The sequence below is a fragment of the Neolamprologus brichardi genome, chromosome 23 (genome assembly GCF_056152115.1).
Source record: "Neolamprologus brichardi isolate AB-2024 chromosome 23, ASM5615211v1, whole genome shotgun sequence".
Classification (NCBI taxonomy): Eukaryota; Metazoa; Chordata; class Actinopteri; order Cichliformes; family Cichlidae; genus Neolamprologus; species Neolamprologus brichardi.
The window spans coordinates 4,007,435-4,034,462 of record NC_142125.1 but is presented as its reverse complement, the minus strand read 5'-3'; the positions used below and the strand labels follow the sequence as shown (position 1 = coordinate 4,034,462).

Sequence of the window (27,028 nt, the reverse complement as noted above, 5' to 3'; positions counted from 1 at the left end):
CTTTTGATAAAGCATTTAGTTGGGGCTGGATCAGTTGACCCTGAATTCTCCCTTAATTATGCTGCAACAGGCCAATAGACTGTTGGGGGCTTCCTGTGATGCACTGAATGTTTCTTCTTCACTTACCTTATTCATTCACCATGTGTTTACACCCCACTCTGCATTTAATCAGTAGTTATTATTAATCTCTGGCACAAACACAAATGTTTGTGTTGTTCTGTTTTCCTTCTCTCACCCCCAACCACTCGATGGATACCCCTGCCTGAGGTTTCTTCCTGTTGTAAGGGAGTTTTTCCTTCCCACTGTCACCAAGTGCTTGCTCACAGGGGGTGGTTTGATTGTTACAGTTTTCTCTGTACTATTGTAGGGTCTTTATCTTACAGAATAAAGTGCCTTGAGGCGACTGCTCTTTTGATTTGAAAAATGAAAGCATCTTTTAAAAACTTTGTTTTGTATTTATATGGGTTAAACTATGATAAATATAATATACTTTTATTAATGACATAATATCACAAATTTGTTTGACGATCTCAAACAGACAAGTTTGAAAAATTAGCAAAAAATAAGAATTCGGGGGGGGGGGGGGGGGGGGTCACAGCTGTCTGATATGGGCTACTGATACTTTAGAGTTTTATTTTGAAGAATGTCACCGGAAATGAGGCAAAAAAATACCTTCGACTTGATAACGGTAGGTTCATGGTCGTTAATAACTGGGGCTCCGTTGGATTGTTCACAACAACAGAGAGGAAGGCGCACCAGCTCCGGCCAAATAAAGCCCAGACGCGTTTTGGCACCGCACACAAACGGAAACCAACCGTTCCTGCGTGACGAGCTCCGTTCTTCTACTGTTAGCTGTTGTTTGTAACGAGCTAGCTTTGTCCTTCGCAGTCACAGCTGTGGTGGGTCGCTGATATTTTTTTATATATAAAAATCGCCGTGGAATATGGCTCAGAATAGACATCATGTAGCCAGTTCCCAAAAAGCATTAATGCTGGAGATGAAAAGTCTCCAAGATGAGCCGGTCGAAGGGTTCAAAATAACTTTGGTGGACGAGTCGGACCTGTACAACTGGGAAGTAGCGATATTCGGACCCCCGAATACACACTACGAGGGTGGTTATTTTAAGGTGAGTGGCTAATGTTAGCTAGCTGTCCGTCTATTGTTCTTTAACTGGTTAGTTTTACTGTATATTTCAGTAATTTGATCATACAGGGCAACCAAGCGACCAACCTCACCCTTCATGTAACCGTTTCCACCAGCAGCAGGTAATCGTTAATAACGTTAACTTGGCTAATTGCCCCCTGTTTAGCGTTATTGTGACAACTACTTCTTTGTTTAACTTTAAACCAACAAGACTCCACGAAAACTTTGTTGCTTGGGCATATTTTTTCATCAAAACACAGATTAGGTCTCTTACAGATCTGACATGTGCCCGAGTTACTTTTTTGTTGGCTTGAAACAAAAGGTTGTTGAGCATAACCGCCTCCAGCACTACCTTGATAGTTCAGCTCATCAGTTATCTCGCTAATTCAAACCTTTTCTTTGTGTTCATCGTTACAATTCAGCAGCCCTGGCTTGAGTACTTTTTTTTTTGTTGGTTATTCAAATGTACCATACATACATGCATGGTACTAACGTTGCTTTTGAAATGTTAGCTTCCAGCCTTAACTTGTCTAACTTGTGTAGTGACTCATAATTTGTTTTCTCGTCTACTTCCTCCCTTGAGAGTAAAGATGCGTTGGTTTTGTTCCTGTTTAGCAGAATTTGTGCTGATTATAAACCGCCACCATCGTATTTCCGTCTTCAGAAGATTTTTGCGGTTGATGTTTGAGTGTGCCATTTCTCTGCCCTTTAACTCTCTGAGTACTGACCATTGAGTAGTGTTTTAAAGTTCTAGTACAAGTATTTATATTGGCATGCCATGTTTTCTAATTCTAACGTTCAAACGTTGCAACTCACTGGAGTCATTGTTTTTGGTGCTGTGATGCTCATCCTGGAGGGCGATTGGATTCATTACTTTGCTTATGTTTAGTGCAATAAAGCCCCAAGTAGCTGTGGTTCAGACTTGCCCTAGATTTTTTTGGTTTTTATTTAATTTTTTTTTTTTTTACTGTGTATAAAAAAACAAACAAACAGATGACAAGCCTTTTATTGACGTGGCACAATAATGTTTGCTTGAAACCTGAATTTAATTTGCAGAAAAGCAAAGTAACAAATTCTGCACGATTGCTTTACAATGACTTTGTTTTATTTCCTCCCAATGCTAAGCCTGTGTTGTATCCATACAACAGTTGTTAAGCTGTAAATGATTAATATTGTCTGCAGACCTCATGTAACACCACCCTTCTTGCACACTGTCCCTTCAGCTGTCCTGAGGTTTTTTTTGTAGTTCCAGTTCCTAAGAAACAGTCGTCATTTTGCCTCTGCTCTTTTTAAAGCCTGTAAGCACAAACGGAGGGGCCCGACCAGGCTCCCGTAGACGGTGTTCAGTGGGTCTGTGTGGTTGCCGTGTACAGGATTCCTTTGTTGGGCCAGGAATGCACAGCTTGGCTGTGAAATCTGCCGCATGGCTGTGACTCATTGTTCTGTGCTGGGTTTCTATCCGACCAGTTTGCAATATTCAGAAGAGAGAAGGGAGGGGGGAAAAAAATAGGAGAGGGAAAGAACCACCTCTTTTTGGTGTTCCCAAAACAAACAAAGAGTTATGACTCGCCGTGAGGCCTGTTCATCTGAAGCGGGGCTGATACTGACGTCACGTGCAACCTGGCTGACTCAGGCGTTTATTTCACATGGGTGTTTCTTTGAAAAAGGCACACCATGACGAACACATTATGCATGCAGGCGGGCACGCACGGAGTGGACCGAGACGTATTGAAGTGTCACTCACACAGGATTAGATAACTGTCCTTGTTGCTTTAGTAAACACACAGTGCAGAAGTAAACACACAGTGCCTTATAATGATAAGCTGACCCATGACCTGTGACTTTCATATACTCGCTGGTGCTAACACCCATTTGCTGACTCTGACATTTCTGTGTATTCATGTGAGGAATCAGTTTAGGCTCTGAGACTGATGTTTACTGACTTTGGCCTGTAGTAAGCTCTGGTCTTGGGACACGAACAGCTGAGTTGGCCAGAGCAGTGGTTCCCATACTAGGTGCTGAGAAAGGTCAAGGTGTGCTTGGGGATTTAACGACACTACCTGAAAAGGACTGATAATTAGTAGTGGTGGGGGAAAAGAATCAATACAGCATAGTATCAGTATTGAAGTGATACAGGGACACCAAATATTGATATTTTCTAAAATGATATCAAATATTTTGGGAATACTGGAAACAAGAGGGCACATCTCGTGCTCCACCATCCTGTGATAATGTTAGCTGAGGAAACTTGCATTAAATCAGCTCAACTGAAAAACCATCCAACACTGGACACACTTAATTATCTCCTAATTAAGCTAATGGCTCAGTCACAGGAGTAGAAATAGGACTGCAAGCTTCTTGCAACTACAAATCAAAGCATAAAAACGGTGGCTGTCTGGTGATTGAATGTTTTTGTACATTCTGCAACCGATTGATTGGCGACTAAGCTGCCCGGACCCTCATGGTGTTGCACGCTCACGACCAGTTTTGATGGCGAGGTGATTGCACAGGCAAAAGGAAGCACTCTTTCTGCAAATGTTTGCAGTCTGAGTTGTAGTGACGCTAATCACTCTCAGAAATAATTGATGTCTAATTATGAATGCAGGCAAACGGCCAACATCTAAGCGCAAATGGAGTTGTTATATGTGTTATTTGTTTGTTTTTTTGACAATTTATCACAATAATTGCTGTATTATTAGAAACTGATTGCAGCTTGACCCCATTCAACCACAGACTGATAGCAGCATTGATGATCTCATTTCGCAGCAAAAGATAAACTAAAGCGAGATGGTGTTATCTTATTTAAAACGGACAAAGTTTGAGGATGTAATTTGCGGTTAGAAAAAAAGGTGATAAATGTTGCTGTGTTTTTAACACCTTGCAAAATGTTAAAAGTTGCATTTAATATTGTATCATGAGTGAAGTATTGTGATAATATTGCAACGTGGTTGATTCTCAGCTCTGTGAATACAGATGTATACACCCAAACTGTTTGAAGACCTCCATGTTGGAGTGTCTAGTAGGGGTGGGGGAAAAAATCGATACTGTGTAGCATCGTGATATTTTGTTTGCTAATAATGTATGGATACAGGGGCAGCAGAAATCGATACTTTGTTACAAAAAAGGTTTTTGTGCTCTGACTTCAGAGCATGTTGATCCTTTTTCTGAGCAAGAATCCTGACATTCCTTCACTGTCCAAATGTGTTTAACTTGTTTTATGGCAGCAATAAACATGACAGTTTACTTATTTTAATTTAAGACATGTTTTATTTTAATTAAGTTTAAAACTTTTTTATTTGATGTAAAATTATATTTTGTTTTAATTTACTTTCAAATTCTTCAGTTGCTGAAGGGGCTGCATAGTTTTCATAAACTGCATCGTTCAGAATAGCTATAATTGTACCAGATGGTTGATTCAGTTAAGTTGGACTAGACTGTAATACAAACCGTTCAGTTTGTCAACAATAAAACTGAAATGAGAGAAAGACTGAGTGTGAGACTTTGATATTAGATAAAATGAATATTGATAAAGTTTACCTTTATGTGCAGAATCTGAATATCGCAAAATATTTAAAAAATTGCAATAATATCGTATCGTGCGTTAAATATTGTGATGATATCGTATCGTGGGATGTATGGTGATTCCCACCTCTAGTGTCTAGTCAGATTATTGTATATTGCAGATTATTCTCACAATATGCAGTCCTGCTGTTTTTGTGCACCTTTTGTAAAGTATTGCCTATTTAGTCATGCACTTTTTCTTTTTTTAATCTGAGGCTTAAATATGAAAACTTTGGTAATGCAGAGAGTTTAAAAATATTCTCAGTGCAGGAAACTGTGTGTAGATTACACTGAGTGTAATGAGTGTTTGACTCTCTCGCTCTGCTTCTTCTTCTTCTTCTTTCTCCTCACATCTGTTTGTCCCCGGGGATAAGATTTGAGTCACACAGTTAAAAACACTCCACGGCTTTAACAGCTTACTCACCAGCCCAAATCACAGGAAGCATAGTATCGCGTATCGAGTGTGACTGCTGCAGAACTTTAGATGTTTGCGCATTCACAGATTTATCTAGTGAGCAGCAACTTGTTGATGATTTGAACTTGAATTGCAGTTTGAGTTTAACAGCTGTGACAGTCAGAGACGTCGTGAAAACTGCACTCAAATAGTCCCGAATTGATGCAAGAAGACAGATGGAATTAGTTTTATTCACCTTTGACTGGTGGTTCAAATATAAAAGTGCAATGTTTTATGTGAGCACTGAAGTTCAGGCTTTAACAATCAGTGTTTTTAAGCTGGCTAGTGTGGCAAGAATTGCTTCTGTAAGGACTTTAAGGCAGCGTCCCACCCTGAACACGTGCAAACACTACAGTTTGCATCACAGTGCAGAACTTCCACAAGTGTATTTAAAGCTGTGGGTTTAATTTTGCTTTCTATTCTGTCGGCAGTACATTTAATGTCTGCCGAAAACCGTAACCATTAGCCACAAGTGAAACAGCCCAGACATTTTTAATTTTGCCAAACGTTTTCTAGAACACGCTGACACGAGGCGGGGTCGGCCAGGTCACCAAGTCGTATGACAGAGAGACATTTTTACTTTGCCTGAAACAAAATAGTTGCTACATTTCTGTATATTTGTACTGCTTTTAACCTAAAGCATTGCACTGATCGCGCAGCTAATGCTCTAAAAGAAAATACCTTTAATCTTTCAGTTAAGTGTTTTTCTCGACTGGCAGACCCCATGTTCACAGCTGTTATGAAAGAGGAGAGCTGCCCTTTGGTTTTTGCCCGGGCCTGTCTGTTGTTCTTTTTGTTTTAAAGCATTTGACAATCAGATGACAGACACTGTTTGCGATTAAGAAGCTGACTTTGTAGTCGCACCTTCCTAATATGCTGCAGAATTTGTACATGTTCTCTGTTAGCCTTGCAGTAGCAATAGAAGAGAGGGTAAAAAAACCCAACCTGACTGCAGTGTGCCTGGCTGAGCTGCTGGAGTCATGTTTCCCCCTCTGGCTGTGTCACAGAGAAACAAGAGCAGGGTAGAGGGGGGGAAAAAACCCTCCAAAAAACAGGGAATTTTGAAGGGGCCAGATCAAGAGCAGGCACCGCCCTTTTCCTTGCAATGCCCCCCCGCTTTGAAAGCGCCTGCTGTGAGCAGAGGTGAGTGTGAGGCTCTGGTAGACGGTTATAACCATCCCCTGAAGCCCTGGCAGTGCGTTCTCTTCCTCTTCCTGTTTGGGCCACTGGTGCAATAATCTCATCTCTGAGACGTGGCTCGGTGGGCTTCTTGAAATGTCCTTGTGCTGAGATCACCTAAGAGTCGTTTGAAATATAACTATTACAGTTTGCAACAACCAGACGGACGAGAATGAAAAATAATTGAAGAGAAAGGGGAGTCGGTTGGATCTGAACCTGTTAGTCTCACAGATCTGCACGTGCTGTGTGGAAGCTGCTCGGTGCCGGGGCCGTTTTCCTTGTCCTGCATATGCGTGAGAGAGGATGAGGTCTGCGGGGACGGTGAAGAGGTGCACCGGGAGAACAGAATGATTTGTTCTGTTCAGGGTCTTTGCATTGACCTGATTTACTTCGCCTCGCTTGTCATTATCCGCAGGGTGGGCGTGCTCTTTCTCTGACTCGTTCCTTGCTCAAGGCAGCTTTTCAGGTCACAGTCAAAGATTTTCATAGAAAGAGGAAACTGATCTTCACCGTCTATGATGCGACAATAACAAGGGGAGTGTTTTATAAGTTTTTTTTGGGGGGCAAAAGAAAAATCAGCTGCACTTCCTGTCAGCTTCTCAGATGAGATGTTCAAAGTGAATCTCCTTCTGAGAATTAAGGCTGTTAATTGGCTGCTCGGGCCAATTATCAGGCATGACATGCAAACCAGCATATTTCAACAGATACTGAGAATAGCACTCTGTTTTGGGTAAACGTCTTGGTTGAGCAGCTGTATGGGAAGAGACGGAGGTAAAGACCATAGATGCATTTGAAAAGAGAACGCTGATATTGGGCATCGAAGACCCCGCTGCAGCGTCCTCGCTCCTTCTCCTCCCGTGTTTCTTATCTTCTGTCTGTTTGGAGCTGAAGCAGCTCACAGCTGCAGAGCAAATAAGCCAAGCAGCCCGTCTTTGCTTGGGCCACTTCTTTACCTCATCTATGCATTATCTCCTCTATCCACATCTGCAGCCATCAGCTGTATAATAGGTAGTCATATGTAAGGTAGGTCAAGGAGCTGTTTTAGAACAGGAAAACAGTCTGAAGCCTCTTGCTAAGCTGCAATGTGAAATCACACTCTTTCCTTTTCGCTCATGGTTATTGTTAATGCACATTCCCACCTTCCTGCTTTCTTATTTGCTCTCAGGCTCGCAGGGTTATGATGAATGGGACTATTTTATGGGAAGGGTTGCCACATGGGTCTCTCAGCCCGAGGTTAAAAACTGAGATATCGATTCAACTTATTTATTCAGACGTACAGATTTGGCAGGGTGAGTTTGTCTCACCACAGAGCTGTGTTCTTCTTTTGAACTTCCCCACAGTTGGATAGAGTATAGGATTTCTTCCACATCTGATCGCCTTTTGGTTTCACGGTATCTCGGTGGCTTTGAATAGATTTGGATGAAACTGCTTCGATGGAGGGTTCTCTGCCAGAGGTGTAAAACAAATTTTAATGGTGGTTTGGGGAGTAATTCTAGTTTTAATCTATGATATGTCCTGTGAAGTAGTTGCAACCATCTTAAAGAAGCACGTTAGAGACTCATTCAGTGTTTGTTTGGGGAAAAACAGGCACTGGAAGGATGTTTCGGCACACTCGGCCAAAACCTGTCCTTGTATTATCTGTTGAGTCGCAACAGATGGAAATGAAGGAGCATTTACATAACACTTTTGTCTACGTTACCACTGAAAGTGCTTTAGGCTACAAGCTATATTTCCCCATACGTTCATACTGTGCTTTAGTCTTTGCATTTTGGATGCAGAATATGCAAAGCTGACTCCCAAAAGGCCCACCTGACCAGGAGATTCAAACCCCGAACTTTCTCACTGTGACTGTAAGTGTTGTTGAACGGCTGCTGATGATTAGTGTGGTTTATTTAAAACATCCTTACCGGTAAATGCTGTCACCGTCAGCTTATTTATTGAGCTCTAAATTACAGCAGATATTTGACTATCTATGGACACGCTGTGGAAAGAGGGAGCAACGGAGGGCCAGCTTTCCAAAACATACAAACTAATGTCTCCTTTGCCCCATTTCCAGCCAGGGGACTGATATGATCTTACTGCTTATATTGTTTTGGACTAAAAACTAAGCAATCACTGTTGCTGTGTGGCCTCCTCCCCCTTCCTGGCTAGCTGCTATGTGTTGCACTGCTGCTAGGCTGTAATGTGTACAATGTTGGCTTGAACTCTGCACTCTGATGGGTTGCCAGTTATCTGGCAAGGCCGGTCAAACTCGGGGGTTTTATTTTTTCCAGGCCCTCTTCTCTCAGGATTGTCAACACTTCCTCTCTGCCCTGCCGTGATATGGAGAGCGCAGGTTAGGATAAGCAGGTTGACTGAATTTATCTTGTGTTGTTAGTCGGGATGTACAAACACACTCCTTCGTGACAAAGAGTCTTGAACGCAGAGTATTCTGTGACTATCAACAAGTCGCTCCGTGTTTTGCACAGATAAAACATTTGGCTGCGTGCACGAGGGTTAAATTAGGCAAAGCGGTCAAAGAAGGCTCAAAGCTTATAAAATTATATAGAGCCCAACCCCCCTTTAGTTCAAATGAAATCCCCCTCGACCTCCCCCCACTACTGCTCCTCCAACACCCCTGCTGCCAATTCACCCCCTCTCCTGCTAGTTGGTTCACTGTGGCGAGGACCAGCTGACCATGCCGAATCAGCAAATGTACACGGGTGTGTGAGAGAGAGACTTTGGCGGGGGGGTCAGAAGGTTTCATGCTGCGAGCGATGCGTTCATGTATAATAAGTCCCGTTGGTGTGCGTGCTCCGTCACAGTCTCTCCCATGGCACGCTTCATGGAAAACGGAGGAGTGGTCTTCCACACAGGATTTACAGTGTGTGTCTGTGTGCTTGTTTTCAGTGCGAGGACGCATAATGGCAGAACATGAGTGTGAGTAGTAGATTGTCTTGGGTTGCAGTGACAGCTGGAGAGGACAAACACAATGTCTTTATACCAGCACCATTTACCCCCCCCTCAGCCTCCGGTGTTTCTCTAAGCTCCACGCGCTTTGCAGCTGAACGGACTGCAAGCCTCCATCCCTCCCTTCCTCCACACCGTATTACATTACACTGTCATTAGCTATGTTTTGCACTGACCCTGTAGCTACTATTTAGAGGTTTCTTTCAATCACGGCTGACGCTGATCAGCGTGATTGTGGAGGTCTTCAATCAGCTGCTGCGCGTTGGCACCGGCGCTGCAGCGTAGGGCTTTGTGAAGAGAAGCAGTCAAAATAAAGCCCTCTCTCCTCGGCAGCTGTGTCTGTATGTGTGTGGTTATCTTTTTGAGGACCACTTCAGAGCTTTAGACCTTGGAAGAGAGAACATTATGGCTTGGCTTATCTGACACAGGGCTGTTTGGGGCACATGTTAGGTTGGGTTTTGAGGGTTAAAGTAACGCCTAGGGCAGGAGTGGGCAATCTCAGTCCACGAGGGCCGGTGTCCCTGCAGGTTTTAGATCTCACCTTGGGTCAACACACCTGAATCACATGATTAGTTCGTTACCAGACCTCTGGAGAACTTCAGGACATGTTGAGGAGGTCATTTAGCCGTTTAAATCAGCTGTGATGGATCAAGGACACATCTAAAACCTGCAGGGACACCGGCCCGCATGGACTGAGATTGCCCACCCCTGGCCTAGGGCATGCATTATGTCAGTGAATACCCCGACAGAGAGCCACACACATGCATGCTTTTATTTCTTCTGCAGAATCATTCAGACTTGAAGTGTGTTCTTGCAATTGTTTCTGACCGTGCGTGTGTGTAGATCCATTGCACAATGTGTGCAAATGGCACCAAGACTGTCTTTAATTAAATGACTAACTGTGGGTAAAGCAATCATCTTGTTGCTCGGTTGTACTAATCAGTTGAAATGGTTACCAGGCGGTGACAAAGGAAATTGGTCACAACTTGTGTGTTCACGACAGAGAGAGAGAGGTAAACGCTCGTCCTGTCGGTACGCTGCTAATAGGTGTCTTTTCTCACCCCAAGGCTCGGATCAAGTTTCCCATCGACTACCCGTACTCTCCACCAGCGTTCCGCTTTCTCACCAAAATGTGGCACCCGAACATCTACGAGGTAAATCTGAACGATTTAAAAGAAAAAAAAAAAGAAGTGTGACTTTAAACGTTTATATTTTTGTGATTCAAAGTAGATTTTTTTTCCCCCAACATGTAGCCCTAATATTTGAATCTTTTCGCGCTTCTTAAAAGAGACTGCTTGTCTGAACATGCTTGTTTACTGTCTCATGTCCCTAGAACGGGGATGTGTGCATCTCCATCCTTCATCCACCAGTGGACGACCCACAGAGCGGTGAGCTGCCATCGGAGAGGTGGAACCCCACGCAGAACGTCAGGTACACGTCAGGCTCTGGAACAACTCAAGAAAAAAAAAAAGATGATCTGCAGAGTTTTTTTTTTCTTTTTTCTGGCTTGTAGCGAGACATAATGAATTTTTAATTGATTCATTTAGATGCATAATGCATTTTATGTCTGTTGGGATTTTGCTGTCATCGTAGAGTGGGAACGTTTGAACAGATCTGGAGATGCACTGGCTGTGCACCTGCTAAAGAAGGTCATTGGCCGTGGCAAGTCGTGCTGATCATGGAGGGTCAGGGGAGGAGCTAGACAGGCAGAGACGTTTGCTTACATTCGGGCGGCATTGTTGTCTTTCCTTGCTACTGGATGTAATCCCAGCTCTATGGGTACATTTGTGAGCCTCTACACAGCTTCACCATTACTCAAGTGTGGTGGCAAGACGGCAGCTACGTTATGTACTTTGGGAAATGAATTTCTTTACTGCAATTTTGTCCACAGTAATGACGCCTCAGAGCTGAATATTACAAAAGCAGCGCTGCGTTTTTGCCTACAGAGCAGAAAACATAGATGGCTGAGTCCAGATCCTGTAGCATGAAAACAGAATGATTGTTTGAGGCCTTTTCTCAGCTTGCTGCAGTTTAAATGCAGTAAACACCCAAACATGATGTTTAATTCATACGTCTTTTTATTTCTGATATTTGCGTGACACAGATTGAATTACTTGGTCCCTCCAGATTCTCAGTTGTCTTTTTTTTCTGTGCTCAGCGTAGACAAAATCCACTAAGATGTGTCTTTCTTAAAGGATCCTCCGACTGCTGCTGACAGAAGCGACAGATAACAAAGCAGCTTAATGTTATTTACAAGTGTAAAATGTTTTGGAGGATAAAACAAACTGCCCGCCCATGTTTGTGTGACTGGTCTCTTAATCAGAGCTGTTTAGGCCAATAAAGTCAAACGCAGCAGCAGAGACGGATGATCAGCAGGTCAACAGGCTGCTCGTCTGACCCTGACCTTCATCTCCCTCACCCTCTCTCCCTCTTTTTGTCTGTGTATGTCTGTCTTTCCATTTCTGTACACTTCTGCTTCCTGCACTCAGCGTCTCTTGTCTCGTCTTACCTCCATCTTTGCTACTCTCCGCCCCGTTTCCTTCTCCTCATCCTGTATTGCCTTCGACTATTTTAATCACTCGTTCCACTGTCGGCCTCTCTCTCAGGACCATCCTGCTCAGCGTGATATCTCTGCTGAACGAACCCAACACGTTCTCGCCCGCCAACGTGGACGCCTCAGTCATGTACCGAAAGTGGAGGGACAGCAAGGGCAAGGACAGAGAATACATCGAGATCATCAGGTACAGGAAGGAAGAAAAACGCACTCGACCGTCTCTTCACAGTAGAAACAGAGCGCCGCAACTGAACTTGCTCAGCCTCATTTTTATTTATTTTTTCACCTCTTCTGTTTCTTGCGTCTTACAGAAAGCAGGTGGTGGCTACCAAAGCGGACGCAGAGCGGGACGGCGTCAAGGTTCCCGTCACGTTGGACGAGTACTGCGTCCGAACCCAAGTCCCACCCACAGACGATGGCTCCAACCTCTTATACGACGACTACTACGACGACGAGGAGCTGGATGACGACGACGACGAGGATGACGATGAGGACTGTTGCTATGACGAGGACGACTCGGGCACCGAGGACTCCTGACCTCGCCCGCCCCGCGACATCGTCCCCCTGCTCGCCGTTCTTGTTCTCAACACCCCCATCCCACCGCTGACCCTCTTCTGTCATGAACTGAACTTTGAATCCCCCTCTCCCCCCTTCTTCCCCAGTACTCACTTAGCACAGCCCCCGTCCACCTTCTGTCACGTGCAGTCACAGCGTGCGCACTAAAACCCGATGCATTGAAGAAAAGAAGGCTACAGAGTTTTTTTTCCTGCTTGTTTCTTACATGTTTTATTTTATTTATCCGTTCTGAGTAAAGGTTACACACAATATGCACACTCATCAGGAAATCTTCAAAGTCATAGTTTTGGTTTCCTCACCTCCTGTTGATCTGCACTTACTAAAAATTAGCTTAGCCTTTTAGCTTCGAGTCCTATTTCTTCTGCAGGCTGATGTCTGAGGTAATTTTGGTGCAGAATGGTCACACCTGCTCTTAATCACAGTCATCAGGAGACCGGTTCAGGTCAGAGTAAAGCAGGATTTGTGAAGAAAGCTAACGTAGGATAATTAGCATACTGTGCGTATGTGTGTCTGCGCGAGTTGTTTTGTTTTTTCTTTTTCTAAAGCGGACTCGTTTCCGCCTCTGAGCCCCGGATGTGTGTGTGACTCTACTCTAGTTTGCAGGCTGTTCAAAGCCCCGCCATGCCTCACCTCTGACCTTTTAAGCCGCAAGGCTCGTGCTGCTCCACACATGAAAGTTGTCTGCCATTCACACTCTCTTGTGCCTTCCCTCACTCCCTAATATTCCACATGTGACTGACCAATGGGATCCATGAGTCATGGCAAACCCCAGTCAGCCAGGCAAGAGGAAAGTGGCATAAAGAGTCAGTCAGCCCCCCCTCCTCCCTGCTCTTTTAATTCTCAGGTGGCGATGTTGTGTAAATGGCGCCCTCCTGATGGAGGGAACTTATTTATAGCGGCACCTGTCAGATTTGTCCGAGGTGTGAGTGAGGAAGGTAAGATCGAACAGCTGAGCTAAAGAATGGCATGTAGCCCAGAACCCCAGAAACGTCCTCTACCGACTGCCACGCGGCCTTCGTCGTACAAGCACGCGCTACTAGTGGCTCGGATGCGTTAAGAAACCGCCAGCCCAGCTCACTGCTGCTCGTGAAGTCGAACGTACTGTATTTAACAAACCTATGCAGTCAGTGCTTGAACTTACTTGATATGCAGTGCTTTAAGCGTGGCAGTAAAGCTGAGCTTCGCAGCGTGTCCCCAACTCCAGCTCGAGTCTCGCGAGCCAGCCACGTGTCCTCGGTCAGAGACGGACATGTGAAGCCGTGTCCGTCTGTGGTTTGGGATCCCAACTCCAGAGTAGCACAAGTCTCCAGAGCTGAAGAGTTGCATTGTTCACTGCCCTTCACAGAGCTCACCCCCTGCTGGCGGCTGCGCGTACTGGCATATTTCTTCGCGCCAGCCATTTTGACTCATCAGTATCAATGAATCCTGTTACCTCAAAGGCAAACGGGTGGCAGCTTGATGCAGGACGTGATTCAGAAGAATAAAAAATGGAGACAGATGGGGGAAGGAGGGGTGGGCGTCTTGTTTTCAGTCTACTGTACACCATCAGACCCTCTCCTAACTGCCAAGAGTGCTCTGTTACACCCCCGTTACCACCACCCAACAGTATTTCTGATGAAATCCTGACTGTAATCGTGTGTGAGAATACTTGCTGATGGGTTTTTTATTATTTTATTATATTTTTTTTAGATGAGCTGAAATGTGCGGAAAAGAAAAGCAAAAATGGGAAGGTACTGGGACGGGGTTTATCTTTAAGCATGAACAGGAGACTGTGGTTCTTCACTAGCATGCTGTTATGATGTGTTTGTGGTTTTAGACCTGCTATAAGGGTTGGGATTGTGTCCGAGGAAAAAGGTCCTCTTAACTCAATTTTATCTGGGCTGCGTTTGGAGGGGGGGCGGGCTGCTTTTCTGTTTTCAGGGTTGTTTTTCTTTTAAATTTGTGGTAAAGGCTGCGATGTTTTCTCTTATATGTATTGACCTTATTGTTAAAAGCCCTTTTGTTGTTCGTATAAGACTGAGTAAAGATATGAACCAGTTACACAGATATGAAACGGAAAAGTTGAACAGAGCCAAACTGAGTCTGCACACACGCAGGGATCGTTACCCGCTACTGTTTACGCCACAGTTGTCATTACTGTATAATTGATCAGTGTTTGTTACATAGTTTATGAATGAACCCCTGCCCCTCTATTGTAATGGTTTGTGAGAATGGGATTTCTTTTTTTGGGTCAAACTACTGTTTTATCGTCCTTGCTCCCCACACTCTGAGCTCTGGTTGGTGGCAGCCTCACTGAGGGAAACCCAGCAGTTAAGAAAACAACAAGAACCTCAGGAAAAAAACAAAACAACCACCAATAAACAAACCCTTTTCCAGCTGAGTGAACCTGACCCCTGGCAGTCTCACTTTTTGGCTTCAAAGGACTGTTTACAATCTACCTTGATATGCACATGTGGATATTTTGACGATCACTTGATATATTTTTTTTTCCTCGTTTTTATTTTCTTTTTTTTTTTTCTTATGGTTTGTAAATCTATTTAAAATCTGAATAAAGCTCTTTATTAGATATTGGCTGATTTTATTGTATTTGTGCGTGCGTGCGTTGGGAGATTTTTAAGGTCTCATTGGTTTCTGCATTTTCTGTGTCGTCTTGCAGTCACTCAAATGATGATAGTGAATGCCATTTGAAGGAAACTCAGACTTGTCTTGCAGAGGTAAGACCTGTTTCCTTTCTTAATTCATTTTAAAACTTGTGTTTGAGTTGAAGTGTAAGGAAAGCACGTGATGATGCGTGTACCCCGTAGTCACCCTGCTACACTCCGAGGGTGGTGGAGACTTAAAGGATTTCCTGATGCTTTCTGTGTTTGTGTTACAAACGTGAGTTTGAGCTTCGTCTCCTCTAAGTGGACGCATTTTCTTTTTCATTTATTTCTTCTGTGTAGGACCTTTTGGATCTTGGCCCAACTGAGGTAAGAGTCCAGCTGCATGCTCTGTGAATTGTGTTTAAACTTAGCTCAGTGTTGCATGAAAGATCAAGATTATGCATGAAACAATTGATTTGGTGTTTTTGGGTGATGAGCAAGCGTGGCCAGTTTCAGCTTCTTTGATGTCAGTGAAATTAACAATAGGTGCAATACAGGAACAACAATGATGCAATCCCCAGTAAGGAATGGTTTTCACTAGGGATGCAACGATACCAATTTTTTCAAACCGATACGATACCGATACTTGGATCTGAGTACTTGCCGATACAGAGTACAAAAAACTATACTTCTACCACACACACACAAATGCAATTAATTGGAAGACAGGTTTTATTATATTCCCTGCCGATAAAAAATAAAATCGTAATAAAAATGACCACAAAAAAATTTCAAGTGAAAAATAAGCACTTCTGTTAAATTATTGCAGAGTGTCCATATTGTAAACAAACAAACAAAATAATTATTATAAAATAAATAATAAATAAAATAATAATTGGCCCCCTAGTGGCCAATCTAAAAAACTACAACAGAAATGACAAGCCACCCTCTAATTAATGAAATAAGTTTGTATTGGTTCATGGTATCGGTTAACTTTTACGAGTATGAGTACACACACATTTTACAGTATCGGCCCCGATACCCGATACCAGTATCGGTATTGGTGCATCCCTAGTTTTCACCAATATTTTTCACTCCTCATTTTCTTTTTTCTGACAGTTTTTTCACTAGTTTTGCATTTGGTGATACCTAGACCCTACAGAGGTTGTGCAGGTAGTCCAGCTCCTTCAGGATGGCACATCAATACATACCGTTGCCAGAAGGCTTGCTGTGTCTCCCAGCACAGTCACAAGAGCATGGTGGAAATTCCAGAAGACGGGCAGTTGCTCTAGGAGAGTTCGAGAGGAGCGTAGAAGGTCCTTAACCCAACAGCAGGACCGGTATTTGCTCCTTTGTGCAAGGAGGAACTGCCACAACCCTACAAAATGACCCCCAGCTGGTTACTGGTATCAATGTTTCTGACCAAACAATTAGACTTGGTGAGTGTGGGCTGTGGGCCCTATTTTCATTGCCTGGCACTGCTGAGCCAGATTGGCATTTGCCATAGAATACCAGAGTTGGTATTCTATGGTTGGTATTCTATGGCAGGGTTCCAGTTGGCAACCACTGGAACCCAGTGATTTTTCACAGATGAGAGCAGGTTTACGTTGAACGAAAGTGTGGCGAACAGTATGCTGCCTGTAACATTGTGCAGCATGACTGGTTTGTTGGTGGGCCAGTGATGGTCTGGGGAGGCATACCCATGGAGGGGCGCACAGCTTTCCACAGATCTGTGCGCCGGATAAAATCCTTGGCCCCACTGGGTCCTGGTTTCCTCCTAGTACAACCTCATGTGGCGAGAGTAAGGAGGTTTGAAAGGTTCGATACCAGTCACTGACCCCCTACACCTGAGCTAAATCCAAAAGAACACCTGTGAAACACCACGTCTCGATTCATCCAATGCTGCCAAGTCGCACCTCAGCTGTCCAGCAGCTCCGTGATGCCCTGGTCCAGATCTGGGAGGAGAGCCTCCAGGACACCATCCATCATCTCATTATGGGCATGTATACAAGCCACGTTGAGGCCATACAAACTAGTAAGTACCATTCTGAGTTACTGCAATTACATCTCAGCAAAATGGACTAGCCTTTTACGTCAATTTTTTTAATGTAATTTTTGGGGTATGTTTGAATTCAACCCTCTGTAGGTTTGCTTTCATTTCCATCAAGCAAACAAGTGAACCATTAATTCCCTTCTCTGTCCCATTTCTTCTTCTTTTTCTCTCAGCTCTGCACCTGCCTCACAGGGTGAGGAGGATATCTGTGGATTCTTTTTAGTTCTTCATCATTGGAAATGATGGAAATCTAATGTGCTTTCAAAATGTTCCTTTAATTTTTTTTAACCAGTGTATAAAATGTTTCCATACTGTTCTGGTAACCTGATAAATTCTGGGACTGACTGAGATAATTTGTCATTTTTAATAGGAAAAGACGCCACTCTCTTCAAGACGAGGACACTTGAGTGACATAAGACATTTCTTGAGGGTAATTTTTCAGCTTTTGGCTAAAATCGGTTTGACTTTGTGTTAAAACCTTTCAGGAGTATCAGGGCTGTGCCTTTTTATCCTTTCATGCCGTGGTCATATGAAGCATGTGTGGATGATTTGCAGAATCTTTACTGGCAGAGTTGAGATTAGATGTTATAATCTTTGTATTCAAAAGTTTACTGTGATCTGCAGTCGTACTGAAAGAGAATAATTCAGTGTTCAGACCTGTCAGTAAAAAAGGTGTGCAAATAACCAAAACCCAGAAATAAAAGTATTCTGACTTGCTCCTGAGCTGGAGGAGTTCAGCGACAACGTTTCTAATTTATAAACAGATCACAGTATTATACTGCATCACGTACCTGAATGCCGTTATCATCAAGTTCGAGACAAATCAGGCAGGTGATTTCACTAATGAAGAAGTTCATGCTTTTCTGGGGTTTGCTTTTGTAAATATCCAGGACATTTTTCTAAGTGATGGTCAATGGAAAAAGGGTAAAAATGCATCTATATATGGTTTTTTTTCTTTATAAAATAGCCATATTTAGTTTTTTAAAGTCTTTGTGCAGACAGGGAAGTGACTTTAACACCCTTTAATAAACCTCAAATGTTTAATTATTTGTCTCCTTTCTGAATGAAACACTGCCTGATATCCCTATCCATGACACATCCATGTTTTTGGAAAACTCAACCACTTGCCAAAAAATCAATTTAATCTAGAATAGAAATCTGCGAGTAAACTGAGGTAAGAAAGTTGTATGTGTTCCAGTAATTGTGCCTGCTCCAGAGTGCAATTACTTTCTGGCTTTCTGTGAGTACGTCTTGCTCTATTTCTGGTGTTTTATTTCATCGTGGGGGCAATAACAACCTGACGTTCAGTGATGCCTATGGTGGTGGATGTATTTCTCTCAAGCCTGCATTGGTTTTCTGTCTTAGTTGCACATGTTCAAATGGGGGAGGATAAAGATCTGCACTTGCAGATCTTTTTTCCACCATGAATTCAGTTTGTTTCTGTTTAATACCTCTAGGGGGCAGCATCGGCTTGCTTCTTGTGAGCTTTGAGCCGTTTCAGTTGTCTGCGCAAACCTGAGGGAGATTTTTGTTTTTTAATAACTGATTTCTTTTGTCTTTTTCCTTGTTCTTTTTCTTTTGACATGTTTTTTCTACCTTTCTTGGAGGCACTTTGCATCCTTGAGAGTAATCTGTGCCATATTCAATATTTCACCATCTTTATAAAAGTGCAAATGCATCATCTGGTCCTTTTCCCTTTTCTCATCAACCAGCGCGCCTGTTGAAATGGACTGTATAGCTGACATGCTCTACCCTTATATGGTTTATTATCTCCACGCTATGCTTTCTGGTAGAGTTGACCCACGTTTGGCTGTCTGTAATATGCTGCTTGAAAATGAAAATCATGAATTTGAAATGTCATGCGGGAGCTTTCAGCTGACAAAAATGTCGATCAATAATAGAGCAGTGCACACAGGAGTATACTTTCCCCATTTATGTGCTAACGCTCTCCCATGCTCCTAGATCACGAGATGTCCTCTGACGGTGATACACCATTTTTTTCTGCCGAGCCGATCAGATGTGTTTCCTGTGGCGACGGGTATGACCTTTTGCCCTGCGTCCACCCAATCAAAATGCCAGTTCAGTGGACCAGAAAAAGCAAGACACCCAAATGGTCCTGGCATTTGCAGAATTGCTTCTCAGTCTGTGGTTTCCTTCATGCTCTGCGCATGGATGTTGGTCTCGAAGGATAACGCTGTGCTTAAAACCAGGCTGCTGAGCAGGAGCTGGATGCCATGAACAGTCGCTCTGGTTTCACGCTGTGACCCCGAGTCACGTGCGTTACTCAGCTGCTCTGCTCCAACTGGCAGGCATCTGAGCTCCAGCCGTCTGTGACCTGCAGAAAGATGGACGAGATGAGAGGGAGAGGATAGAGAGTTGGTTATTGGGATGCTATGTCTGTGCATAAGGCGGCAGAAGCTGTCTGTAGGGTGGAAAGAGGCTGCCAGGAGGGAAGAAAGATGGATGATGACAATAAAGAGTGGGCCGCTTAATCTTATTTCTCTTACAAGAGAGACCTGCGACCAGAAACCATAACAAGAACGTAATTAGCAGGAAGAAGAGGACAATAAAAAAAAAAAGAAGTATTAAAAACAACATTAAGAAATGCTAAAATCTCACAGAGGAAATAACAAATCTAATCTATGGTATCTGAAGCCAGAGGTAGTGCAGCATCTTATGTTAACGATCTCCTCGATCCTGATTTACATATGCGAGATGGCTTGAATGGCTGTTTTTCTTCTTCAGTGAAAAGGAGGTCTGTGCAACCTTTTCACGCAAAGAACAGTGATGAAGCATACCGCACTATTGCGTGTCTGCTGTGGTGTTGCTTGGCCAGCATGATACTAATGGGTTGCCATAATGCTAAGAGTAAACACACACTCAAAGCGATGACAGAACAAGCGACTCTATACGAGGAGCACTGAACCTCCTGCAGAGCTTTGGTGCAGCTTTCTGTGTACCAGCTCCAACTTCTCCCTCCCGTCTTTCTAGGAAGCCGGTCGAGCGTCAGCAGAGAGGATGCCACAGTGTTGAAACACACTCGGGGGTTTGTCCTTTAGTCACAGCCTCGGCGGTACATCTGTCCATCCACAGAGAGAACAAGCAAACACGATCACACTGACTCAGCTCTGTATTGTTCAGTGGGGCAGGCCACTTTGGTACAGTCAGGTTTGTAATAGCTTCAGTGTTCCTCACATTTCCTGACAGAGTTGTAGGGTTCAGCCCCTTAATGAGAGCAGAACAGACACATTAACCTTTTCTCAGTAGATTCTCCGCCGCTGGTGTATTGATCTCATTATTTTGTAGAGGAAGCTGTTCGCAGTGTGAGGCTGGAGTTGTGCACAGAGTAGTAGCACATTCAAATATTCACCAGAAGAGGTAGTTTCAGTTTTAATAAGCCTCGTTTTTTATTACACTTTTAAGGTAATATATTCCCATTTCAATTCATGCTGTAGTGTCCAAACCTTGGTTACCTGATTAGTCTGTGGACAGAAAATGTGATAATTGGTTAATCATTTAAATAAACTCTGAAGCCAGATGGTGCAGGCATGTAGTTTGGTTTATAAACAGACACGAGCTCTGAGAAAGAAAATAAATCGAAAGTAGTTTAAGGCTCTGACGCTCTCCGTTACGCACCTACTAAGCTGACAGCCTCCCACTGTAATACGGGCTTTGCTTAAAGAGGCAAAGAGAGACATCAAGTGTCTCTATGGTGATCCGGCAGCTCTGGCAGGCAGTGGATGAGGGTTCAAATGTGTCTCTGCAATCTATATGGTAAGTGCCCCCTCCAGATTACATCAGCCGGTGACCCCTGGCTGGACCTCCTAAGACGAGATGTATAATTATGTCCACTCCGCCCCTCGAGTAGGAAAGGCGGTTTCTTGCACCCGTGTTTCAAAAGGATTCCGCAATATTTGAATTCAAATGTCACGACATGTTGACAGACCAGTGTCGATCAATTCTGATTTTAAAACAAAAGCACGTGCACAACTCCGATTACACACATTTTATGAGGTATTGGATCATTGCAGGGGGATTAATGTGCGTCATCCACTCCAAAACTATTCAATGCAATATCTGATGATGCCCTCGGCCTTTTATCAGCTGCCATGCAAAGGTTGCATGTTTTTTATTGTATCAGTTGTTTACTAAACTATTGATTGCCGTCACCCTCAACCATACCTATGCTATATTACACCTGCAATTTGAGGAAGCGCTTCGACGGCTCGTAAGATCCATTTGACTTCATATCTGCTGAACTCTGTCTGCAAAGCATCTGCTGTTGTGTCCTCAGTGTCACCGTGAACTTGTTGACATGCTAATGTTTGGCTGCTTCATCAGCACAACAAGAACCGACATTGCAAGAGAATTTAGTCTAATTATTATTATTATTATTCCTTTTTCTGAGTTTGCTGAAGAGAAATAATGTACCCATGACAGGCTACCGAGAACCTTTTATGCACTTTGAACTCAGCGCGGAGTTCAAATATAGCTGTTAGTTTACTGTAGAGCGCCTGTTTCCCCTCAGTGAGCTCCCAATTAGTTATGACAAGAAGGGCAACACGACCCATAGCAATCAAGCTCGTTTTCCATGCGCCTGAGGCACAGACAGGCAGAGATGCTGACACCTATTCCAGGTCTGCGCGCGGTAAATGTTGGCTAATCACTTGTTTGCAAAGCGGTTGTCAGAGTCACCAGACACGGACACTCTCCATCTGCACATTTCTAAGTTGGCGAGCCAGTCTAGTGTTGCTGCCTATTTACTGATCTCTGATAAAGCAGCAGCAGCCGTAGCCCTCTCAGTCCACGGGCTGTATGGCACTTGACTCAAAACCAGGCAATCTGGACAAATAAAGTGCCTTTTGTGCTGCAGATCAATGAAGTCAGCCCTATTTTAGACAAATGTATTTGTTGCCATAGCAAAGTTTCCAGGGAGACCAATAGGTCGGGTTAAACGCGAAGAGAGAGAGACACACACAAAAAAGAAGAGTTTAAAAAAAGGTCAGTCTAAAGTTAATTGGACCAGCACACAGTTGCATTGTCTGCTTGTGCTTTTTTCTGGTCAAACAGCCCCATGTACATATCTATCTCTATAGAGAGAGAGATAGATTTGGATATATGCAGAGAGAGAGAGAGAGAATGAATGGTTGGAACATAAAACCTCAGTGCTGTGCGCAAAGGCTAACAAGGAAACCCCGGCAGTTAACTGCAGTGACTCTTGGGGACTCATGTAAACCCAACCTGTACGATTCCTTTCCTCACAGGAGCAACTGGTGTTCTTTCTAGCTGGTTCTGCGGAAACGCACAGTTTGATCTTATTGGTCAGCTGCATCTGTGTGCCATCTATAAAACGCACCACAGGCGCTCCGGAGCCGAGACCGTCTGAGGGCGCAGAGCAGCGCCACGGAGCGCACAGACTTATCCGAGGTGTGTGTGAGAGAGAGGGGAAAAAAGCACACCTGTTACTGAAGAAACGAAAGCAAAGTGGAAAAAAAGAGGACTGCGTCTTCCTCTGTATTGCTGTAAGTATCATAATTTTATTACATAGCTCAGATATCAACATTATTGAGCTTTTCGAAGCAGACCAGAGGAAACATGCAGGCACCTGTTGATCTGTCTTTTCATTACTGAGTTTTTGTCTTAAAAACGAGTTTATGTGATCGTTCAATGTCGAAACGTATCGATTATCTATATGCAGGAGCGTTTTTAATGCATTTGGTAAAATAATTTATATTTGTGAGCTTTTCTTTTTCGCCAATGTGTCGTCTTCCCGGAACTGAAATTAAATTAAATTAAAGCATAAGTGCAAATCAAAAGTTTCCAGTTACATCATCAGGGAGAGTTTCTAAATCAAAGAATGCACTTTTAAATTTTGCTCATTAAAACGTGACCGTGCGATCGGAAACCGAGAAGTCAATCCTTTGTTGCTGATTTATCCGCAGACTGATTGCGTAAAGACACTCTGTTATCTAAAAACTACACAGACTTTATTTCACGTGTTGGAGATTTAATGTAGCTGGATTTATTTTAATTTTTTTAGTAATGCTTTGTCATTTGTCCGTTCAAAGGATTCTCTGCTATTGTTTATAAGCCTAGAAAACCTTTTTAAAGAAGGGTTTGTCAGTATGTTCGACACTAAACAGAAAGTTGAGCTCAGGTTCAGTGTGATAACGCTATAATATTTCCTGTTTACTCAAGTCTTATTCCTGTAAACGCCCGCGGTCCTAATCACAGACTGCGTTTCAGCGCGAAAGCACTCAGGTGATATTTTTATCCCTCTTCTCCCCGTGGAGTGACGCTCTGATCGTTTAACCCCCCCTCCCCCCTTCTCCCTCTCCCCGCCCACCCATGTGTGTTATTAATTGCAGACACACCTGACTGCACCTACTCCACACATCCCACTTTCCAGTGGGGACCATGTGGGTTCTGGATAAGATCCGCGGGTCGGTGGAGAGTGGTGTTCTGCGACAAGGGGAGAACGGGGACAAGAGGGGTGGCACCCCGGCCTACAGCAACGTCCTCACCCCCGACAGGATCCCAGATTTTTTCATTCCTCCGAAGTTGGTGAGCTGCCCCCCAGAGCCCGAGATTCCCGCCGTAAAGCCCAAAGAAAGCCTGCACCCGTCCACTTCTGAGCACACCATCGGTAGTGGGAAGATCAGCAGTCCGAGAAGCCCACGTCTGGTAGCCAAGATTGCAGGAGACACCAGGAACTTGCTGAGAGCTGCAAACCGCCACATTATACAGATAGAGAGTGCAGATGATGTGGTGGCTGGAGACACTAACGCAGACCCCCAGTCGCAGACTGCAATGTCTCTGCCTTATGTCCCCAAGACCCAGACGTCCTACGGGTTTGCTACCTTGAAGGAAAGCCCCCACACGCGCCGTAAAGAGTCGCTGTTCCACTGCGAGCTCACCAGCCCCATCACCTCCCCAAATACGCAGAGGAAGACTCCGGGCAGAAGCAGCGACACGGGAAACCACCTGAATCCAGCTGACTTTAACACCTCTCACATGAATCCCTACCGATACTTCAGCGGCGGAGAGAGCGACACCTGCTCCTCAGCCGAGTCCTCCCCTTTCAGCTCCCCTCTGCTCTCTCGCTCCGCGTCCCTGCTCAAGATCTTCACCCATGAGACGCAGGCCAAAGTGGTGAAAGCCAAGCGGACTTTCGCGCGCCACAGCTCCCTCTCCACCGACGAGTGCAGCTCGGCCGAGCCCAGCCCCAACGTCCAGCGACGGCTCCACGTCCCCACCTATCACGGCGGCGCTGGAGCTTCGGACCACGGCCTCCATCAGGAGCACACCATCAACCTGCACAAAGGCGGGACAGTGCGGATCAGCGTCAACTACGACTCCAGCACCTCGCGCCTTCTCATCCGCGTCCTGGCGGCGGAGAGTCTGTACGACAAGCACTTCGACATGAAGAGCATCAACTGCTGCGTGTCTGTCTACCTGAACCCCGGCAAGCTGCAGAAGCAAAGGAGCAACATCATCAAGAACAGCCGCAACCCGGTCTTTAACGAGGACTTCTTCTTCGACTCCATAAGTTCCACTCAGGTGAAGAGCCTCTCCGTGAAGTTCAAGGTGGTGAACAAAGGCACCAGCCTCAAGAGGGACACCTTGCTGGGAGAGCGAGAGGTGCCTCTGGGGAAGTTGCTCTCAGGGGTTTAAAGCTCCAGGAACTGAAGGTCAAAGGGGGGCAAAGAGCGAGGATACAGATTAAACTTAAATTAGATGTTTGCACTGGTTTCTATGTTTTATTTATTCTAACAGTGACCATAAAGACAAAGGGAGACGACAGGGAAGGACCTCCAAGAATGAAAACCAATCCCATAAGGAACATCAGCTTTAATAAATCTAAATAAACACTAAAAGCACTAAATAACCCAGATGTAGCCGATACGTGGACACCTCAAGGATTTATCATCCCCAAGCTCTGCCTAACTCCCTCTCCCATTAATGAACACTCATTAAACCAAGCTGGGCTGAACAGCAACGGTTGAATTTGACACATGAAAGGTTTTCTTTCTGGCCGGGTCTCCCAGCCAGCTCCGGTTCAAAGGTTGGAGGACACCTGTGCTTCACTGCGCTCATCTGTGCGTGCCACGGTTTTATTATTGTAATGTGGCAGAAATCCGCAGCAGCGCTGGATGCGATTTCCCCATCTCGCCATGTGCTGCGCGGGCACAGAGATGCTTTTGTGAAACGGTGGGAGCTTTGAAGTGGCACTAGAGCCTGATGTGCAAATGACCCTTTGATCCCAGTTGCCAGAGCAGCCCACATTTACATGCCCATCAAAAAGTACAATTATAACACGATTGATCTTGTAAGAAACACTGAAGTCTGTGTTATAACGATACAATTAAGGATAACTGAACATTCCATAACATTTACAAATGTGGGGAAACAATGTCTGTAGAGTTTAATCCTTTCCTTCAGCGTCAAACATTTTAAAGAAAGCATTTGTCGCTGTCTTTTTGACACAAAACAGAGCAAAACCACCTGTATTCTTACAAGCATGCAAAATATGAAAAATAGCCTAGGTGTAAACAAATCATTTCTCATCTATTTTGATTGCAGAGCAACATTCGGACACTATCCATGAAAAAAATCTTATATTAGAAGCAGATTTCTTCCCCTTAAAATATTCCTAAAGCTTAATTATAGACAGAAATGACTTGTTAAAATGAGATTTTTATTAGTGAGCAGTAATGTTTTTGGATTTTAATATTTTTAATAGCCCCCAGTCATGTCTGTAACAGTATGAAACACAGCTATGAGTTAATGAAAGTGGAGCAGCAAGGGGAAACTGGTTGCAGTATATTTGATATACATATTTATCTGGTTGATGAAATCCTTATACTGAGATGAAATAGCAGTGTGGGCACTCCAGTTAATAACAGTCCGTCAACATGCAGTCAAGTCCAGTGTGGGCACCTTGATTAAATCCTAATTAAACAACATGTTCTCACCAGAGCTGTGCGATATGACCAAAATCTCATATCCCGATATAAGAATTCTATCGTCCGATAACGATATAAAGTACGGAGCCCCGCAGGGGACATGGGAGAAAAAAAAATTAAGACGGACTTTTGCGAGATCTCGCAAAAGTTTTGCGAGATCTCGCAAAACTAACTCGGGATCTCGCAAAACAAACTCGGGATCTCGCAAAACTTTTGCGAGATCTCGCAAAACAAACTCGGGATCTCGCAAAACTTTTGCGAGATCTCGCAAAAGTTTTAGCCGCATTCTTCCCATTAGCTTGAAGCTAACGGGAGGTCGAGACGTCCCGTTAGCTTCGAGCTATCGGGAGGTCGAGACCTACTACAGCCGGGAGGAACACCGCTTTCCCGGCACATCGTGCCTCGACCTCCCGGTCGGCTTCGAGCCAGCGTCCGAAGAATGCGGCTAAAACGTTTGCGAGATCTCGCAAAAGTTTTGCGAGATCCCGAGTTTGTTTTGCGAGATCTCGCAAAAGTTTTGCGAGATCTCGCAAAAGTTTTGCGAGATCCCGAGTTTGTTTTGCGAGATCTCGCAAAAGTTTTGCGAGATCCCGAGTTAGTTTTGCGAGATCTCGCAAAACTTTTGCGAGATCTCGCAAAACTTTTGCGAGATCCCGAGTTAGTTTTGCGAGATCTCGCAAAAGTCCGTCTTAATTTTTTTTTCTCCCATGTCCCCTGCGGGGCTCCGTAGTAAAACCCTATTCTGAACTTCGAGATAAAAACGCAGGCAAATACTCAAATGGTCTTTCCCTCATTTAAAATTTCATTCCAGGTCGCTTCACTCTTCATGGTTTACCCCAAATCTCAACAGATATGAAAAAAAGTACTCATTTTAAATATAGTAGCATGTAAAGGACATTTTCTAGTTTGATTATTACAAGTGTGTGCAAGGTTTACACTGGACAAAGTGCTGATTTACTGTTTGCAGCAGGACAAGAAAGTCGAACTTTTTAACTTTTTAAATTTTAAATT

General features: G+C 44.0%; 2 protein-coding genes across 3 annotated transcripts; both read left to right on the top strand.

The window, feature by feature from the left end:
• Nucleotides 1-672: 672 nt before the first annotated feature.
• cdc34a (cell division cycle 34 homolog (S. cerevisiae) a) lies at nt 673-12,587 on the top strand. Its single transcript, XM_087835750.1, has 5 exons — nt 673-1,126; nt 10,354-10,440; nt 10,620-10,717; nt 11,893-12,027; nt 12,152-12,587. Exons 1-5 carry the CDS (start codon nt 944-946, stop codon nt 12,375-12,377), a joined length of 729 nt encoding a protein of 242 aa, XP_087691876.1. The 5' UTR covers nt 673-943; the 3' UTR covers nt 12,378-12,587.
• Nucleotides 12,588-17,299: 4,712 nt separating this feature from the next.
• Nucleotides 17,300-26,062, top strand: LOC102789911 (C2 calcium-dependent domain-containing protein 4C). 2 transcript variants are annotated; one of them, XM_087836048.1, is made up of 3 exons: nt 17,300-17,481; nt 22,316-22,573; nt 23,420-26,062. In XM_087836048.1, exon 3 carries the CDS (start codon nt 23,469-23,471, stop codon nt 24,723-24,725), a length of 1,257 nt encoding a protein of 418 aa, XP_087692174.1. In that variant the 5' UTR covers nt 17,300-17,481; nt 22,316-22,573; nt 23,420-23,468; the 3' UTR covers nt 24,726-26,062. The 2 variants fall into 2 exon arrangements, with proteins under 2 accessions (XP_087692174.1, XP_006800495.1); XM_006800432.3 differs by lacking the exon at nt 17,300-17,481 and having other exon boundaries at nt 22,254-22,573.
• Nucleotides 26,063-27,028: the final 966 nt, after the last annotated feature.